At 31.1% G+C, this 19,513-nt stretch overlaps 2 protein-coding genes across 2 annotated transcripts; both read right to left on the bottom strand.

Annotated features, from left to right (window-relative positions):
* Window positions 1-4,054: 4,054 nt before the first annotated feature.
* Window positions 4,055-6,940, bottom strand: LOC117934121 (caffeic acid 3-O-methyltransferase-like). Its single transcript, XM_034855740.1, has 4 exons — window positions 6,407-6,940; window positions 5,146-5,456; window positions 4,865-4,929; window positions 4,055-4,525 (listed from the first exon to the last, which is right to left on the bottom strand). Exons 1-4 carry the CDS (start codon window positions 6,883-6,885, stop codon window positions 4,223-4,225), a joined length of 1,158 nt encoding a protein of 385 aa, XP_034711631.1. The 5' UTR covers window positions 6,886-6,940; the 3' UTR covers window positions 4,055-4,222.
* A 6,776-nt stretch (window positions 6,941-13,716) lies between these two features.
* LOC117934093 (caffeic acid 3-O-methyltransferase) lies at window positions 13,717-16,363 on the bottom strand. The gene is made up of 4 exons (XM_034855707.1): window positions 15,858-16,363; window positions 14,770-15,080; window positions 14,489-14,553; window positions 13,717-14,149 (listed from the first exon to the last, which is right to left on the bottom strand). The coding sequence occupies exons 1-4, from the start codon at window positions 16,271-16,273 to the stop codon at window positions 13,847-13,849; spliced, it is 1,095 nt and encodes a 364-aa protein (XP_034711598.1). The 5' UTR covers window positions 16,274-16,363; the 3' UTR covers window positions 13,717-13,846.
* Between the last annotated feature and the right edge of the window lie 3,150 nt (window positions 16,364-19,513).

Genomic DNA, 19,513 nt, shown 5'->3' with positions numbered 1-19,513 from the left:
TGCTACATATTTGTCGATTTTCTTAATAGTTTAAACTTATGATAAGATAAGTAGACTTTCCTAAAAGCTTAAACTAAATGGTATGCATTTGTGCTCATGCTCGTACCTGAAGAGAGAAATAGTTTACAAATTTATTATTACAAATGAATAGATATGACAAATTTGTGATAGTTAATGAAAAATCTTTTTTCCTAATAGAGGTGGTTGGTATGGACGATAAGTGTCAATGCCTCTTCTCGGGAGAAGTTGTATCTCCTTCTACCCGCTCTCTATTTATAGGATAATGACTTGGACAAGAGAACCAAAAACTTGAAAATTTATGTGCAAGCTTAACAACTTTGAAAATTACGAATTTAGAGTGAATTTTTATTTGTTGGTAAGTGTGAAGCTAGAAAGGTTATTAGAAGACGAGATTGTTAAACTACTAATTTTTCAAATATATATTATACTGTTTAATGTAAAAAGATACAATCTCACAGATAAACAACTGCAAATTAGTAAACAAATATGCAAATGAAAGAACGCATGACCTTCTGTCAAACAAAGCTCTAATACCATGTTGAACTATCAATTTTCCTAAAAGTTTTTTAACTTGTAGTATTTGAATTTACAATGTATATCATGCTCTTTAATAAGAATATAGTTGGTTGGGGGTTAAACTTAAGACAGAATTAGAGGTTTAACTTAAGGTTGTTTTTGTCTATTTTCTAGAAGAAGCCAAGGTGCAATTTTGCTCGATAATAAAATTTTCTTTTTATTTTTTTTACTTAGTCATCTCCCACTTGGTTTGTTCAACAAGAGTAAAATGTTTTTACTTTGAAAAAGCTTTTCCAATTTACTTTTCACATGAACTCTTAAGCTATGCAAAAAAAGCTACATAAAAACCTCGATTTTCTTGCCTCAATAATAAACATGGTTTTAAAAATCAGATTGGACTGGCTGGTCTGATTGTCGGCCGGTCATGGTTTCGGTCTAGTCCAATCATTTAGGCTAAAAAGTGTTCAGACCAGAATTAGGTTGGTTAAATTGGTGGTCCGACAGGTGAACCGAATAAACTAGACAGTTCGGGGAAACTGTCTAATTCAATTTTTTTTTTCCACTGTCGTCATCCCCCGCCAACGGGACCCCCCACCCCCAACCCCATTGGAACCCCCCCCCCCCCCCCCCCCCCGTTGCCGTCTCCCGCCGACAGAACCCCCACCCCCCTACAAACCCTCCCGCATTGGAAAAAGAAAGTCAGGTGAGAGAAGATCAATGATGAGGAGTCCGTTGGAGAGACGACCATTTGATTTGTGGAAGAAGGTACAACCATTGGGGAAGTTGACTTGGAAGCCGAGCCTAGCGACGAGTCTGTCAGTGTTAGAGTTGGAATTGCCGAAAGAGAAGATAATAGGAGTGTGGTGGCACTGAGAGAGAATTGGGTTTGGGAGAGAAATGAGAAGCCATAGAAGAAGAAGGAAGAAGAAATGGGGAGGAAGAAGAAGACGAGAGAGTAGTGGAGAGTGAGAGTGAGATTGAGAATTGAGAAGCCCTTGTTGGGAACTCTTGTCATTTTCAGAGGGTTTGTCATTTCCTCTTTTATCCTACTAATAGTTTAAATAAAATATGAAGGACTAATAATGAGCATTTATTTAAAATTAAATAAAAATAAAATTATAGTTTATTAGAATAAATTTAAGAATTTCTAAATATTTTTTTTAACAGATAAATAATTAAAAAAATTAAAAACTCACATTCCATGTTTTTGCCTTTTTTTTTTTCTTTTTAAATAGGCATGTGAGTTTTTCTTTCATGATTAAAGAAGAATCATGACTATTACGAGACTAATTTAATGATTTTTAAATAAAATTTTAATTTTTAAATAATATATAAATTATTATTTTTATTTTTATAATTATTTTAAATTTTAATAATTTATAAATTATATATTTATGACATCATCGATTCGACCACGGTTTGACCGTTGGTCCAACTAGTGAACCGTGAACCAATAACTTTTCTGCTTCAATGACTGATCCAGGTGTGAAAACATTATTAATAAACAAAGAAACTAAACAATGAGATATGGTCAACCCCAAACTGACACATGCAGAATATGGAATGACAAGACATATAAACAAATAAATCAATATTTGTGATTATGAATAAATAAACAAATAAATAAATGCATGTGGAGAGACAATCAAATAGGCAAATCAAGTTCTTGAACCTAGTGGTGGTGATGGTAAAGGTGAAGACTAAAAACAAAACTATTAACATGTGAGACAAGAGAACCAAAAACACAATCCGCCTCATACTCACATGGGAGTTGCACGTGGAGAAATTAACAAGTAGGCATGAAAATCCAATGTTTTCATAATCGGACCGGTCATTGAACTGGAAAAGTTATCGGTTCACGGTTCACTGGTCAAATCGGTAGTCGAATCGATGACGTCATAATATATAATTTATAAATTATTAAAATTTAAAATAATTATAAAAATTAAAATAATAATTTATATATTATTTAAAAATTAAAATTTTATTTGAAAATCATAAAATTAGTTTCAAATTAGAAATTTAAATTAAAATCATAATTTTAATTTAAAAATTAAAATTTAAATAAAAAAACTTATTTTAAAATCAAAAAATAATTTAAAAGTGTAATGTTTTTAATTTTTACCATTAAATCATATCTCATACATATAAAAAGCATTTTTTACTACTCCCAATCTCCCACCTTTGTTGTTGTCTCCTACCCTCGCTGTTGTGAAGACCCACCGACACCACATGCAATTGCAAATTTGCAACTATGCAAGACCCAACACTGGAGGGGGAGCAATCTGACTATGAGGGGGTTGCCTTGCCGACGTCACTGTTGTAAGATTTAGTCCACTTGACAAGTCAGCATCGCCAACAACAAAGCTTCTCCATTCGGTAATACTCGATTTTCAGGAAAATCAGGTAAGTAAATCCTAAATTATGCCCTCATCATTCGGTGGTTTCTCCTCTTATTTCCGAACAGATCATGGGTTGAGTTTTTTCTTATTCATTTTCTTTGATTTTCTGAGTTAAAAGTTCCAATTTCAAAATCCTAAATGTTTGCTTTTGAAAGGGGAATACCTGATTTTTATTTTTTATTTTGAAAATGTTATGATATGTTATTGTGATTGGGAAGAAAATGACAAGGTTTGAAAATTTTTTTTGTAACCTAACTGACCGTGGGTGGGAGGAGAACATTTTGGAATAAGGAAGAATAAAGGGAAGGCATCGTTTTGGAAGCTAATAAACAAAAAGGAAAAAGTTCATTTGAACCGTTCAATTCATTAAAAACTGGTCGGATCGGTCTATCCACCGGTTTTGATGGTTTGATGATGGTTCAAATGTTGGCCGGTTCAAAGAGGTGAATCGAACCGAACTGGTGATCGGTCGGACCGGTCGATCTGGTCCAATTTTTAAAACGTTGTGCAAACCATAAAAATTGTGATCACAAATAAATTAATAGATAAGTCAATACGGTCGACCCCACACACCCAAGTGGATCCCATGTGGAAAGACAAATAGGTAGGTAAATTAATAATAAATTTGCAACCATTGATTAAGAACTTGTACCTAATGGGGGGTTGTCAAGGTGGTGGTAAAGGTTAAAATTAAAAACAAAATGATTAATGATAGCCATGTCATTGCCACCGCTATGGAAGGAGCCTTATCTCTTTCTACCCACTCCATTAACAAGACAATTCTTGACAAAATTATAGTGACTTAGATGCAAAGACAAAAAAACTTGAAAATTATCAAATGGCATAGTGATAGCCTTCATCGACTACCAAAGATGAACTCGTTTTAAAACCTTGAGGGCTTATTAGGCCCAAAAATGAACGAACACATAGAAAAAGATGCTAGATTCATTTTAAAACCTGGGGGGCCCATGAGGCCCAAAGATGGACAAACAAATAGATGTGCACAACCCATAATTGTATTAGCCCATTAAGGGCCTCTAGCTTTGATACCATGTTTTGGAACAAAGAGGGTAAGATCGCTTTCACTTTTGAAGGTTTGAAGAGATCATTATAGATTGACTAATCAACATGAAGAATCTTATTTGATATAAGAAATGACAAAAATAGCTTCTGATTTCATTGTATAACAACTTCATACACAGTATGAAGCCACTTATGAAAGAAGACACGGCATAGAATCAGGATACTCACAAACTACTTGCAATGGATACCAAGCTAGAGGCTCAAGCACTTTTACAAAATTCCATGATCCAACTGTTGAAGGCACAACACACTACCTTGAAGCCTTGGAATCCAGCTCCCTTGGCCAAGGCTTCGAACTCTTTCTCGGTCCTCGCTTTTCCACCAGTGTTATAAGCCAACATAATAACGTCAATATGGACGGCAGTCTTGGTGGCTAGGCTGGTGTCTGGGACCACAGGAAGGATGCACTCAGCAACAATTACCTTTCCATTGTCTGGAAGTGCCTGATAACAATTCTCTAAGAACTTCAAGCAATGAGCATCATCCCACTCATAGCACATCCACTGCAGGAAGACAATTTACATCCATTAGCATAATTGAAGGTACAAAATATACCACATCTTGCTATCTCATGTGACTTCATCTTATGTTCAGTTTGACGGGTCATTAGCATAATTGAAGGTAGAATCAGTATGATCTTAGAGGCTAATTATCATTTAGTAGTAATTTCATATGGACCACATTCAATCTCAAAAAGCTTTGTCTTCAATCTCTTTGGAAGCACACCCACGAGTTGATCATCATCCCTTTTCTTATAACTGGCTCCCACTGAGATGCTAGTATGCCAATTTGGCTATATGGAAGGTAACAGAGTAAAGGCTATCTAAAGAACACAAATTCACCTTCATGAAGATGGCATCTCCCTTTGGGACACTCACAAACATGTCTCCCCCAACATGCTCCACACCTGCAGCCAGATTCAACCACAGAAACTGATAGGAGGAACAAGATCATCATAGGGATAAGATCCAATAGCTCAGCAAATCATTGGAAATGGTTAGTGGGGTTTCAACTCTGCCACTAAAACTCAACCCTCTTTTGGCCAATCAGAATGATAGCTCCATGACTATCTTTGAAGGATGGTATGCAGATGAATTAATTGTAGAATGATGTGGAAATGTACCAGGATAAGATGGGGCATCATCAATAACATGAGGCAAGTCAAAGTTAATGCCCTTAATAGTGGGGTATTTGGATATGATCATGTTAAGGGTGGCTCCAGTCCCACCACCAACATCAACAATTGAGGTGAGGCCCTCAAAACCCTTGTAGGCTTCAAGAATTTTCTTCATGGTAATGGTGGGATGACCAGACACTCCATTGTTGAATACCTTGTTGAATCTAGGATCTGTGCCATGATACTCAAAGGCAGTCAATCCATAGGCTTTGTTGAAGGGGATTCTACCATCAAGAACTGCATCTTTCAAATGGTACCTACAATTAGCACAAAGAAGAATACCAATCAATCTTCGCCTACCACAGAACCTACAAGACCTAATTTTTCCTCTACAAGTTGTTGAATCCAATCAAGAACCAAAGCTTCAAAAGCTAACAAAAGTAAAGTAGGCTTCATGATTGGTATGAAGAACTGTCCCAATCTCTGTTTTCTTATTCTACGGTGGACCCAAACATGATGGGGTCCAACTCCATTCTATTGGTCAAATCATGTGAACAAAGAAGAACAAAATGAAGAAAAATATGGAACTGAGTTTGGTTAATTCACAAGCACATGATCTAGTGAAGAATAAAATCAACAAAACAGAGGGTTAGAGAGATGCCCACATCCACATCCAAAACAAGAGAAGAAAATGTAAAAACATACTAGAGTGGGTTCTTGGTGGGTGTAGTGGGTGCCCATCTTTTTGGAATCATTTCAAAACACATCACAACAAATTTATTTTACCTTTTGCTTTGAAAATCTCTTTCAATTTCTTCTCCACACGAAACCTCAAACCATTGCCTCACTATTCAATGCTTCATAAAAGAAAGGAATAAAAAAAAAAATTTGTTACAAAATCTTCTAAGATTAAATTGCTAGATTAGATCATTAGGTAAAAATATGGGTTATTTGATTAAAATGATGAACTAATCCCTAATTTATAAATCTAATTTTTCACATTTTTTCAATCTAAAAAATACCCAACACAAAAATACCTTCAATTTTATTTTTTATTTTTTTAAAAAATAAGCTTTTCTTTTTAAAGCAACTTGAATGTAAATAATGTTAGAAAGGTATTTATGTCAAAAAATAAAAATAAAAGATGTGTTGGATTTCCGAATTTTGGTTTAATCCTTGAAATGTTTCCTTTTAGAATAAGAAAATATGGAGGAGAGAAAATGGGGAGCTAGAGAAAGAGAACGATGACGAAAAGATGGACTGATACCAGCTCTCCATGGGGACCTTGTCCTGATTCATGAGGAGAAGAGGGGCTACAGACACCCCATCTTCGTTCCTAGTCAAGTACTTGCAGACAGGGCCGAGCCCATAGAGCCTCTCAACCCCTCCATCAGGGCTGTCGCGGAGAGAGCACTTGACCACATCATAGGTGGCAAGAAGGCGGAGGATACGGTCCAGCATGACAGGGGCTTTTGGGTTGCGTTTGGTGATCTGAGCAGCAATCTCAGAAGTGGAGACAAACGCCCCAGGGCCAGCCTTGGCGATTATCTCAAGAAGGTCGAGCTCCAAAGCTGATTTGAGGGCCATGGGGAGAGCTGAGGCACTGGTGAGAAGAGTGGCAAACACAAACGTATCTTCCTCTGACTTTGGGATAGTTTCTGGGACGGGGGAATTGAACTCGGCAGAAGAAGAAAAACTTTGGTTCATACTGTTCGAACCGCTGTTGAATGCAAGGGTGGACTCCATGTTGAATAGAAGAGTCAAGCTCTGTTCAATGGAATGAAGAGTGCCTTTGGCAGTGAGTTGCATTGGCTTTATAATGGAGGGCTCACATAATTTTTCATTAATTCATTGAATGCGTTGTCTTCTTTCAGTGGGGTAGCCTGCTTTGGCTGGGCTTGATAGCTGATTTGGATGATCCATTACGACCTTTGACGCGTTAACACACTTTTTCAGGCGCATATGCGTTTTGCCTTCTTTCAGTGGGAAAGCCTGCTTTGGCTGGGCTTGATAGCTGCTTTGGATTATCCATTATGGCGTTTTATATATATATATTTTTTGACTAGTGTTCTCTTTACTCAAATCCTTTTTTTTGCTAACTTTTTTTTTTTTTTCCTTTCAAGAAGAAAAAGATTCACCTTTTTCGAATAAGTGTTGACCTTCATCGTCACGAAAGACAAATTTTATTTCAGGTAATTTATTATTTTTATAAAAAAATTATCTTAATATTTGAGATAGAATTTTTAATTAACTTAAATATCTATAAAAAAAATTAATATTTAAAATTTAATCCTCATGTAATTAAGTCGTAACCCTAACACGAAACTGTATCATATTTTCGATGCACATGTAATCAAATCATAACCACTCTCCTACATAGGCTTAGTAGCTTCTTGGAAGATGAATATAATCACTTGTACTAATACATAAATGAAAGGCATGTGGAGCATCTTGGGTTGACTCCATAGCTCCTCTTTTAGCCACATATTCATATTTGCATTATCTCATCTTGGTAGAGGTCATTAACCCTCTGTCTGGTTTGGGAGAGTATGAGACAAATAAAAAAATTATTAAGGAGAACTACTTTTTTCTGTCGGTGATACGAAAAATATTAAAGAAAAGCAAATATATTTAAAATTGATTAAAAATTTATATATTTTTAAATTATTTAATTTTTATTAAAGAGTTAAAATAAATTAAATGACTTTGAAGTAACTGTACACACAAATTTCATAAAAGTCCTATGAAATTTGCAAAATAAATAGAAAAATAATATAAATAAAAAATTTATTAAAATTGAAAATATTATGAATACAATCTCAAATATAATATTTTTTATAAAAGAATATTTTCCTCCCTCCGATTCTTTAACTTTGACCACAACTTGAAGAACGACTCAAATATTACATGTAGTAATTCTTTTGGCAATAAAATAATAATAATTTTCTTATTATTATTATTATCATTTTTATAGTTGGAGATTAGATATATCTATTATTATTATTATTATTATTATTATTATTATTATTATTATTTATTCATTTTGAAGATAAAATTAGTAGTAATTTAATCCACTAAAATTTTTTATGTCTACAAATACCTCTTATAAGACACATCATGTACATGTATTGTCATATGTTCACCTTGAGTCCCGAGTAATTTTTATTTTTATTTCAAAGAAATACTTTAATAGAAAATTTTCAATTTTTTCAAAAAATTATTTCATTCCTACTTTTTTTCAAACTCCTTTTCATTTTCATTTCTTGTTTTACACATTCAATCATATATATATATATAGACACACACACGGAAGGAACAATAATTGAGTAACTTGACTTGATTTTTTGAGTATTTTTCAATCAATTTGAGAGCCAATTTTAATTCTTTTAAAAAATTCTTTGATCTCTTGGCTCGAATTTTCGTGAGAAGTCTTCACCTCAACCTATAAGTGTTTTTTTTTTTTTTTTTTTGTTATGTATATATATAAAGCTTGCCTTGGGAATGTGGAGATGACGATGCGGAATGATATGCCGTCGGTAGAAACCTTGTTATGGTGTCCACGACATGCTATAGAGAGGCGTCAACAAGGGTGGGTGGTCTGTTAGAAATCTTGTCATGCTGTCCACGGCGTGCTATAGGGAGGCGTCAACAAGGGTGGGCGGTCGGTGGCATTTGTGTGGTTGATAATGGATGATGACTTTATATATATATATTTGACACGTGAACTAATTTTTCAGTTATATATATCATGGAAGCAAAAGATTCACCTTTTTTCGATGTGCATTGAACTTCATTATTTGTGAAGACAAATTGCATTTAAGGTAATTTATATATATTTTTAAATTACCTAAAAGTAATTTTTAATAAACTTAAATATTCATAAAAATAAAAAATAAATATTTAAAATTTGACCCTCATATAATCAAGTTGTAGCTCTAACACGAAATAGTATTGTATTTTCGTCACACATGTAATCAAGTCATAATCACTCTTTTAGATAGACTTACTTGTGTTCGGGATAGTATGAGAAAAATAAACAAATTATTAAGAAGAACAATTTTCTTGTGTTTGGTTGTAATATAAAAAAATATAGAATAAAAATTAAATATATTTAAATTTGATTAAAAATTTATATATTTTTAAATTATTTAATTTTTATGAAAAAATTAAGATAAGTGAAATGAATTTGAAATAATATATAAGAATAATTTATGACCTTTAAATTTTTTTATTCTTTTCACTTTTTTTTTTTATCTTACAATACTCCAAGAATCAAACATACCTTAAAACAAAATGATAAAAATGAGGTTTTTTGGATAACTGAAATAAAGGAGAATGAATATTTTCACATCTAGAAGATCATCATCTATTATGTTGAGCTAAATAGTGGTCGAAACTTCCATACAATCAAACATTCTTGTTTATTGTTAAAGTCTCTCGTCACAATTTTCTTAGTTTTATATCCTTTTAAAGACAAAATGATCACCCTATAATGGAATGGTTCTACTTAGAAAGCTTGTACTAGAAAAATCTTGAAAGCAAAAGTATACATATATAGTAGGACCTACCAAAATTATTGAAAATTATTAAGGTAGCTAGTATATATACTCGTGAGATAATCAAATATTTCTAATCAAAAGTAATTGTAGTTAGTTCCAATATGTTAATTTTATACTAATTTTGATTCAGAAGATTTTTTTTATAGTAAGAGACTATTTGACAATGATTTTAGGAAATATTTTTAGTGTAAAAGGTGTTTTTGAAAAAAAAAATAGATATTTCAAAAAAATTTAGAAATACTCATAAAAATGTGAAAAATCATTTATAGTGTTAGAAAATCATTTATAGTCTTTTGAAGAAACTATTGATAGGTGATTCTCTTAAAAACACTTTCAAAAAATATTTTGATTAAAAATATGGTCAAACATGCTCTAAAAATGACATCAAAGGGGTAATGCTTTTTCATGTGACGAGACTAATTTTATATATGTGATCATCATGATGAAGGAAAATGAAAAGACAAGTTGTGGACATGGTTTGCTCATGGAATGTGTCCAAAAACGATGGCGACAGGGAAGAATTGTGGCAAACCATTCCAAATCTCCATTTATAACTTTTGGATGAGTTTCAATTCATATTGACAAGGATTAATTATCAGAAGAAAGACTTGAGATGAAGTTATCAGAAATGTTCATCCAACCATGGTTTTAAAAATTGAATAAGACTGACCGGTTTGATCAATCTGACCGCCAACCAATCACGATTTTGTTTCGATTCAACTAATTAAGTCAGTCAAGGGTTGAACCGAAATCAGACCAGTTGAACTAACGGTCAAACTGACAAACCAAATAAACCGGTCAATTCCCTTCAAACTAGATGGTTCAACCTTTTTTTTTTTAAAGCCAAAAAAACCTTTTTTTTAAGCCTTTTTTTTTTTAAAGCCAAGAAAATATTTTGATGCATTTTACACCAAAACGACAACGTTTTCTAAGGAAGCTAGATCACTCCATGAGGAGCATATCCAACTCATTTGTCATCAAGCTCAATAAGCTTTTAGTCTTACAAATTAATGGTTATTGCATGTCTTTTATACCCCACAATTCTTTCTTTCTTTTTTTTATAATCCATTTTCAATGTGGGATTAGTTTGTGAGAAAGAAAAAAATTTTGCAAACTAGAGAGCTTGAGCTGAGACCTTCATGTGTAAAAATTAAAACTTAACCATTAAGCTATGAAGTTTCTTCATTATATTATATTTGTAAATAAAAATATATAAAAAAAAAATTATTGTTTTTTTTCAAATTTTTATTGTATAAAAGTAAAAAATACTTTAACATTTATTTTTATAACAATTATATAATGTAATTATAAAAATAATATAAAGTAATTAATATAATAATTTCAAAATAACAAAATACAAAAGACATGCAAATAAAATTAAATATTATATATTTTTTTCATTTTAAATATATCTTTATATTTAAATATTATAAATGTTCTATTTAATAAAATTTAAAATATTAATATATTTATATTTCTCTTCATTTAATTTGATATGTTAAATATAAAAATAAAATATTATCAAAATTTTTAATTATATATAATTTTAATTTCTTATAATTATCTAAAATTTTATATAATATATAAATTATTATTTATGACATCACCAGTTCAACTGCTCTAACCACTGGTTTAAGCAGTTAACCGTGAATCAATAACTTTTTCAATTTAATCACCATCGATGTAATTCTTAAAAGATTGCATCCAACAAAACGGCTATCACTAATTAATCAGAAAACTTGGGTAAGTGATGATCTCTTGCAATGTGAATGTCATGATGGAGTATGTTTTCCCCCACTACACGTTGAGAAAAACATGGGAATTGAGCCCAAAACTCATGCAAGAGGGTTGGTTACATACATGACCAATGATCACTGTTTTTTAATAAGCCAATTTCAATCATTTTGATGTTAGGTTTTAATGGGAGTAATCTTTGAAAGGTCATAGAATGAGGCAGCCACCATGCTGAAGGTTTCCACTCCTGCAACTAGGCATGTGATCTTTCAATCATCAATTGGAGAAGTCAACATGCAGAGGATATTGACATAAACAGCCACAAGGACATACCCCACTTGTCCCTTGTGATATCATCAACAATTATTCATGTGACCTCTGCAACTATGAATGAGTCTTGTAAGTGGAATATAAAAATCATTATTTTCTTGTTTTGTATATACAAATCTCGAACTCTTCTTGTTTTTAAGAACAAAAACAAAAGTAATTAGTGTAAAAAAAAAATCATACAAACAAACGTGGAAACTTGTATAAAATCTTAATTTTAATGTTTAAAAAACCCTTCCAAGTCATAAATGTTGTAAATTAAATATGAAACAAACAAAAGATTTTTATCGTCTTCTTGTTTTGTATGTACTATCAAGAATTTTATTTACTATAATGCACATATTCTATACTGATGGTTTTGATGATCACATGAAATGATAAATTATGATATTATAAATTTCATAATATATCAAGTACAATGAACGAAACTCGACCATGTTATTTTATTTTCTTATATTTATAGTAATGAACTATAGTTAATTATATCTAAGCAAAATATTAAATCATAAATATAAGAAAAAATTTACGTTATATGATATGATATAAATACTTGATATCAAATCATAGACAATGAAAAGAAATAAAATTTTATATGATAGATAATTAAGTACATTAAACGAATAATGTGGGGAAATAGATTCCATTTTATCTTTTATTGTTACCTTAGTGATATTGCAAATTTTGGGGTCAAAATCTCATGGGCCATGTAGTTTATCAAAAGGTAACACCTTAATTCTTAACTTAATGAATTTGATATAGAGAATCTCTTAAAGTTACCCACGTGATACATATTTTTATTATGCTCCTATATTTGGATTTTATCGATATCTAGAATATTGAAACCAAACACATCAAAATAAGAAAAATGCCATTACCATTTTTATTCTATTTTTGTTGTCTGATTGTCCTTTCATATTTATATAATAGAAAATGAAAAATACTGAAATTATATCTATTGAATTGCATATTTGAGTTGTTAAATCTATATGATAAAACCTATATTATTATATGATATACAAATAAATAAAATTAAGAGTCTGTCTGACAGTGATCCTAAGAAACGTTATTATTTTAAAAAGTGTTTTTAAAATAATAAATGAAGAATTTGATAAAATTTAGGAAATATTTTAAAATTATGAAAAATCACTTATAACATTTTTTAGAGAAATACTTATAGATGATTCTCCTAAAAATACTTTTAATAAAAAATATTTTTATTAAAAACACTTTTAAGTATCACGAGATATAGATATATGGATCTGTAGTCAAAACCTAGTATGCAAATGATGTCTTTTCAATATGTTACTGAAAAAGTATAATTGGCTTGAAAGTCTCGTGTAATAGTTATTCAAAAAATATTATGCTATTAATTAGGTATTATATTAAAATCAAATTTTAAATTCTTAAAATATATGAATATATTTGGTTGTTGATAGAAAATATATAGAAAAAAAGGCCACAACGACTGAATTACAAATGAAAATAGTAATGAAATTTAGGTATATCTTTGATAACGCAAGTGATGAACTACCTTATTAAATATGTTGACCAATTTTTTATGCTTTTGAGCTGCTAATAGCTCCAAAAGTCTTACTTTTGGACGGTGATGACGACATTAAACGGTGTGGGGTTGATATCACCAATTTTATAGTGTTTTTAATTGACAATGGATTTAGAATCTGCAATGACATAAGCAAATTGAATGATGTGTATATGATTAATAGGTGACGTGTACAATTTTTATGGGCCAAGTAGACTCCACTAGAAGCCCCAAAAAGAGTCGTTGGGTCAATAGGATATTTGAATAAGACAAAAAAACCAAAATTTTTTTATTTTTTTATTTTTTTATTTTTTTTATGTTAATAAATACGAAAGAGATTAATTCTCATTTACTTTATACTCGAGTTTAATTTTATTATTTTATATTTTAATTTCATTATTTTATATATTAATCTCATTTGACAAAATTAGCTTCTTATTCCATTGTATAACAACTTCATACACAGTATAAAGCCACTTGTGAAAGAAGAGACAATATAGAATCAGGAAACTCGCAGACAACTTGCAATGGATACCAAGCTAGAGACTCAAGCAGTTTTACAAAATTCCATGATCCAAGTGTTGAAGGCACAACACACTACCTTGAAGCCTTGGAATCCAGCTCCCTTGGCCAAGGCTTCGAATTCTTTCTCGGTCCTCTCTTTTCCACCAGGGTTATGAGCCAACATGATAACGTCAATATGGACGACACCCTTGGTGGCTAGGCTGGTGTCTGGGGCCACAGGAAGGATGCATTCAGCAACAATTACCTTCCCATTGTCTGGAAGTGCCTGATAGCAGTTCTTCAAGAACTTCAAGCAATGAGCATCACTCCAATCATGGCATATCCACTGCAGGAAGACAATTTACATCCATTAGCATAATTGAAGGTACAAGATATACCACATCTTGCTATCTCGTATGACCTCATCTTATGTTCATTTTGACGGGTCATTAGCATAATCGAAGGTAGAATCAATATGATCTTAGAGGCTAATTATCATTTAGTAGTGATTTCATATGGACCATATTCAATCTCAAAAAGCTATGTCTTCAATCTCTTTGGAAGCACACCCACAAGTTGATCATCATCCCTTTTCTCATAACTGGCTCCCACTGAGATGCTAGTATGCCAATTTGACTATACGGAAGGTAACAGAGTAAAGGATATATAAAGAACACAAATTCACCTTCATGAAGATGGCATCTCCCTTTGGGACACTCACAAACATATCTCCCCCAACATTCTCCACACCTGCAGCCAAATTCAACCACAGAAACTGATAAGAGGAACAAGATGATCATAGGGATAAGATCCACTAGCTCAGCAGATCATTGGAAATGGTTAGTGGGGTTTCAACTCTGCCACTAAAACTCAACCCTCTTTTGGCCAATCAGAATGATAGCTCCATGACTATCTTTGAAGGATGGTATGCAGATGAATTAATTGTAGAATGATGTGGAAATGTACCAGGATAAGATGGGGCATCATCAATGACATGAGGCAGGTCAAAGTTAATGCCCTTAATAGTGGGGTATTTGGATATGATCATGTTAAGGGTGGCTCCGGTCCCACCACCAACATCAACAATTGAGGTGAGGCCCTCAAAACCCTTGTAGGCTTCAAGAATTTTCTTCATGGTAATGGTGGAATGACCAGACATTCCATTGTTGAACACCTTGTTGAATCTAGGATCTGTGCCATGATACTCAAAGGCAGTCATTCCATAGGCTTTGTTGAAGGGGATTCCACCATCAAGAACTGCGTCTTTCAAATAGTACCTACAATTAGCACAAAGAAGAATACCAATCAATCTTCACCTACCACAGAACCTACAAGACCTAATTTTTCCTCTACAAGTTGTTGAATCCAATCAAGAACCAAAGCTAACAAAAGAAAACTAGGCTTCAATGATTGGTATGAACAACTATTCCAATCTATGTTTACTCATTCTACAGTGGACCCACACATAATGGGGTTCAACTCCATTCTCTTGGTCAAATCATGTGAAAAAAGAAGAATAAAATGAAGAAAAATATGGAACTGGGTTTGGTTAGTTCACAAGCACATGATCTACCAACTGATGGGTGAAGAATAAAATTAAAAAACAATGGGTTAGAGAGATGTACAGGTCCACATCCACATCCAACACCAAAACAAGAGAACAGAAAATGTGAAAACCAACAAGAGTGGGTTCTTGGTGGGTGTAGTGGGTGTCAATTCTCAAGCTTCAAGGAATTTGTGGTGCACGTCTGTTGGAATTATTTAAGAACACATCACAACAAATTTATTATACTTTTTGCTTTGAAAATCTCTTTCAATTTCTTCTCCACACGAAACCACAAACCATTGCTTCACTATTCAATGCTTCATAAAAGAAAGGAATAAAACTAAAAAAAATTTCACAAAATCTTGATGTGTTAGATTTACAAATTTTGGTATCATTTCCTTCCTTTGAATCAATTAATCTTTAAAATATTTCCTTTTAGGATAAGAAAATGAGGAGAGAAAATGGGGATCTAGAGAAGGAGAAAGATGAGGAAAAAATGGATTGATACCAGCTCTCCATGAGGACCTTGTCCTGATTCATGAGGAGAAGAGGGGCTACAGACACCCCATCTTCGTTCCTAGTCAAGTACTTGCAGACAGGGGCGAGCCCATAGAGCCTCTCAACCCCTCCATCAGGGAGGTTGCGAAGAGAGCACTTGACCACAGCATAGGTGGCAAGAAGGCGGAGGATACGGTCCAGCATGACAGGGGCTTCTGGGTTGTGGGTGGGGAGCTGAGCAGCAATCTCAGAAGTGGAGACAAACGCCCCAGGGCCAGCCTTGGCGATTATCTCAAGAAGGTCGAGCTCCAAAGCTGATTTGAGGACCATGGGAAGAACTGAGGCACTGACGAGCTGCATGGAAAACAGAGATGCCTCCTCATCTGACTCTAGGATAGTTGTTGGGGTCATACTGGTCGAACCCATATTCAATTTCAACAAGAAAGAAAAACCCAAGAACCAGAATCACAAGAAGAAGAAGAAGATGGGGGGTGTGGGCATGAGCTGCTTTGGGTGGCCGTTATATATATAACGGAGAAGTGCTCACCAACCTCTGTTTTTTCCCCCTTTTTCTCTTTCTTTGCTCCACTGTCCTTTCCTCACCAACTCTCTCTTTCATTGTACCCCACTAAGAATGCGAAATGCCTCTAATCTATTTTCTAAATTTTTGAACATGTTTTCAAAAACAATTTTTATCCTTTTTATCTAATTACTTTTCATATTTATATAATTATTTTTTAAAATAATAGATAAAAAAACAAATAAAAATAAATAAAAGATATTACGTGAAAATATAGTATCTTTTCAATTTTCTAATTATCAAACTTATTTTAACAACCATTTTGAAACCTCAAATTCATTTTTGTTTTGAAACATTTTCATAATTCTAATCCATTTTAACATAATAATTTTCTACATAGATTATAAACAAAAATAAAAACAAGACAAATTATTGCTTCTAAATCATGATTTTGATGTTAAGTTTAAACTCATAATCAGTTATTACGTTTTTGCATTTTTTTAAATGGATAAAATATTTAAGAAATAATTAAAAGAAAATTTATTTTTATAGTATTTTCAATAATATTAATTAAAGTAATTTATTGCTTGGCTAAAAAACAATTTTCATATCCTTTTAGATTCACTCCCAAACTATAACTAATATACATCTAGTATTTTATGTCTTTTAGCTTGAAAGCAAGAAGAGTTTGTTTTTATTTTCTTTTAGTTATGTTTAGTTTCCAAAAATTTGAAGGAAAAGAAAATATAAAAAAATGAAAAAAATAAAAAATATTTATATATTTCTTCAAACTTATTTCATTTATTTTATTTTATTATATAAAAATTAAATAATTTTAAAATATATAAATTTGTAACTAATTATAATTATATTTTATTTTATTAGACATTTCTCATCATGAAATCAAATATAAAAAAATAAAAAATAAAAATCATTTTTTTAATATTTTTTTCTTAGTATTTTCCACAAGCCAAACATAAACTTTGACTATGTAAATAAAGTGAATTTTCCATGCATAAAAAAATAGTCCACATGAAAACTCTATGCTTTTCCTTAATAAAGACATAAAAAAAATATGTAGAAAATCAGGCAATTTTCTCTCTCAATTTTCCTCCATGTGCATGCACAACAACCTTGACTATTTCTATGGTAATAATTACCAAGTAATCATTTATCTATCCAATTTTTAGTGGTTTATTCATTAATTGTATTTTAATTAGAAAAAAAAGGAAAATCTATGAATATTTCTTTATAAAATTAAAAGTGCTTTTAATAAAACAACTATCAACAAAAGTGTCATAAAATATCACTTAAGAAAACAATTTTTGTTGAAGAATTATTTTTAAACAATATATTATTTTTAAGAACCAATTTGATATGCTTTCAAATGCTTTTTGCATATCATTTTAAAATATATTATGATTCTTTAAAAACTTATAAATTGTACATAAAATAATGATACCTTAATAAAGAATGAACGTGGAAAAATTATTTTTTATATTTAAATTCTTAAATAAAAATCCATTAAAAAATAATTGAGACTTGCTTCTAAAAACATTGTTATGTGTTATTTGTTTTTCAAACTTTTTTTTAAAAGCAATTTTTTTTAGATTTTAAAGTGTTTTTTTTTTTTAACTTATTAGTTATTTTTTAGATTTTTTAACTAAATGGAAAAAGTCAAATTTTTTTGTTTTTTCTAAATATTGAAAGTAAGTTATTGATTTTTTTTTACTTCTTAATATTTAATAAAAAATAAAATATTTTAAAAAATAATTTAATATTTAATATTATTAAACACTATCTAATTTTAAATTCTATTTAAAATTTAAGTCAAAAAAACAAATAGAACCTTACTCCAACTTCAATTATTGCAACTACATAAACTAGGACCTCCATGGCATTGAGCAATGGCCAAGGAATTTTTAAAGTATGAAAGGAATTACATGTTTGAAAAAACTCTTACGAAAAACTTCCACCCACTCAAATACGAAGCATTCAAACTCATGATTTTAAGGTCATCCCATTCCTCCTTCTCCCTTTGATTTTATCATTAACCTAATAAATTGACCTTAGAGTATTTCTACCCACCTTTAACTAATTGAGAATCTAGTAAATCTCCAATGTTATTTACATAAAATGTACATTTTTTAGGTTAGGGGTCAAGATCAATTTGATTAGTGGACCCTTTCTTTAGGGTTTTGGGTCTGATTTCAAGGTTTCTTGACATGGGGTTGCTTCAAAAAATAAAAACAATTATGCCTCCCCACTTGAATATGATGGGTGCCAAAATGAACTTCTTAGGAGCCCTTTTAAACCTCTTTTCTAATAAAAGGCCTTAGAACTTTAATGAGTTTGATCATTTCTCCAACCATTTGTTGAGATGAATTGAAATCTTGGTTCTGAATTAATTATTGTAGATCAAGCATTTTTTCCATGTGGGTCACTATTTTTATTGATGTTTTCATTTAAATCTTAAAAAGAAAAAATATGAAGATTCGTGTAGCTTTTGGTGTTTAGATGAAAGAAAACACTTGTTAAATTGAACATCAATCATCTCACTTTGACAAAAGGGTATGTTGATGTTGATGATTTCAACATTTTTTTATTGAACCTTTCCAATCTACTTCTGTCGTATTAATGAAGAATCAAAGGATCTATTTGAAAATTGTTTTTAAAATCAATTTTTTTTTTCTAATTTAAAAAAAATGTTGACAACTTTTTTTAAAAAACAATTGTTTTATAAAATAAATTCAAGATGTTTTAAAATATATTTTCTAGATTATTATAAGAAACAATTAAAAATATTGAGAATATTTTTAACATATTTACATCGTATATAAGCATACAAAAAATTATTTTTTATATTTGGGTTTTTAAACAAAATCTTGTATATTAAAATAATTAAAAATATTTAAAAAAAAAACTTTTTCTTGAAAACTATATATTTTTAAAAAAATTGTTTTCATAAGCATTATCAAATAAATCCTAATTTTGTTTGACACTCCACCTATTATAATATACACATTTTGAAATGAGTCAACTCTTATTAAGATTTTGTTTTGATGATTTAAACATATTTTCATTCTTTAAAATGAAACAAAAATAAATTCAAAAAATGGCAAGACATGTGGTATGAGAAGTTTTTA

This window comes from Vitis riparia, chromosome 16, assembly GCF_004353265.1.
Source record: "Vitis riparia cultivar Riparia Gloire de Montpellier isolate 1030 chromosome 16, EGFV_Vit.rip_1.0, whole genome shotgun sequence".
NCBI classification, from domain to species: Eukaryota; Viridiplantae; Streptophyta; class Magnoliopsida; order Vitales; family Vitaceae; genus Vitis; species Vitis riparia.
The sequence above is the reverse complement of the archived record's forward strand: the minus strand, read 5'-3'. Positions and strand labels throughout refer to the sequence as shown.

Coding starts and splice junctions, on each gene's coding strand:
- LOC117934121 (XM_034855740.1), bottom strand. CDS start 6,885: ATGGAGTCCACCCTTGCATTCAACAGCGGTTCGAACAGTATGAACCAA. Junction 5,457..6,406: donor AAGGTCCCCATGGAGAGCTG/GTATCAGTCCAT, acceptor TGCTAATTGTAG/GTACCATTTGAAAGATGCAG. Junction 4,930..5,145: donor TGATGCCCCATCTTATCCTG/GTACATTTCCAC, acceptor ATCTGGCTGCAG/GTGTGGAGCATGTTGGGGGA.
- LOC117934093 (XM_034855707.1), bottom strand. CDS start 16,273: ATGGGTTCGACCAGTATGACCCCAACAACTATCCTAGAGTCAGATGAG. Junction 15,081..15,857: donor AAGGTCCTCATGGAGAGCTG/GTATCAATCCAT, acceptor TGCTAATTGTAG/GTACTATTTGAAAGACGCAG. Junction 14,150..14,488: donor GAGATGCCATCTTCATGAAG/GTGAATTTGTGT, acceptor GTCTTCCTGCAG/TGGATATGCCATGATTGGAG.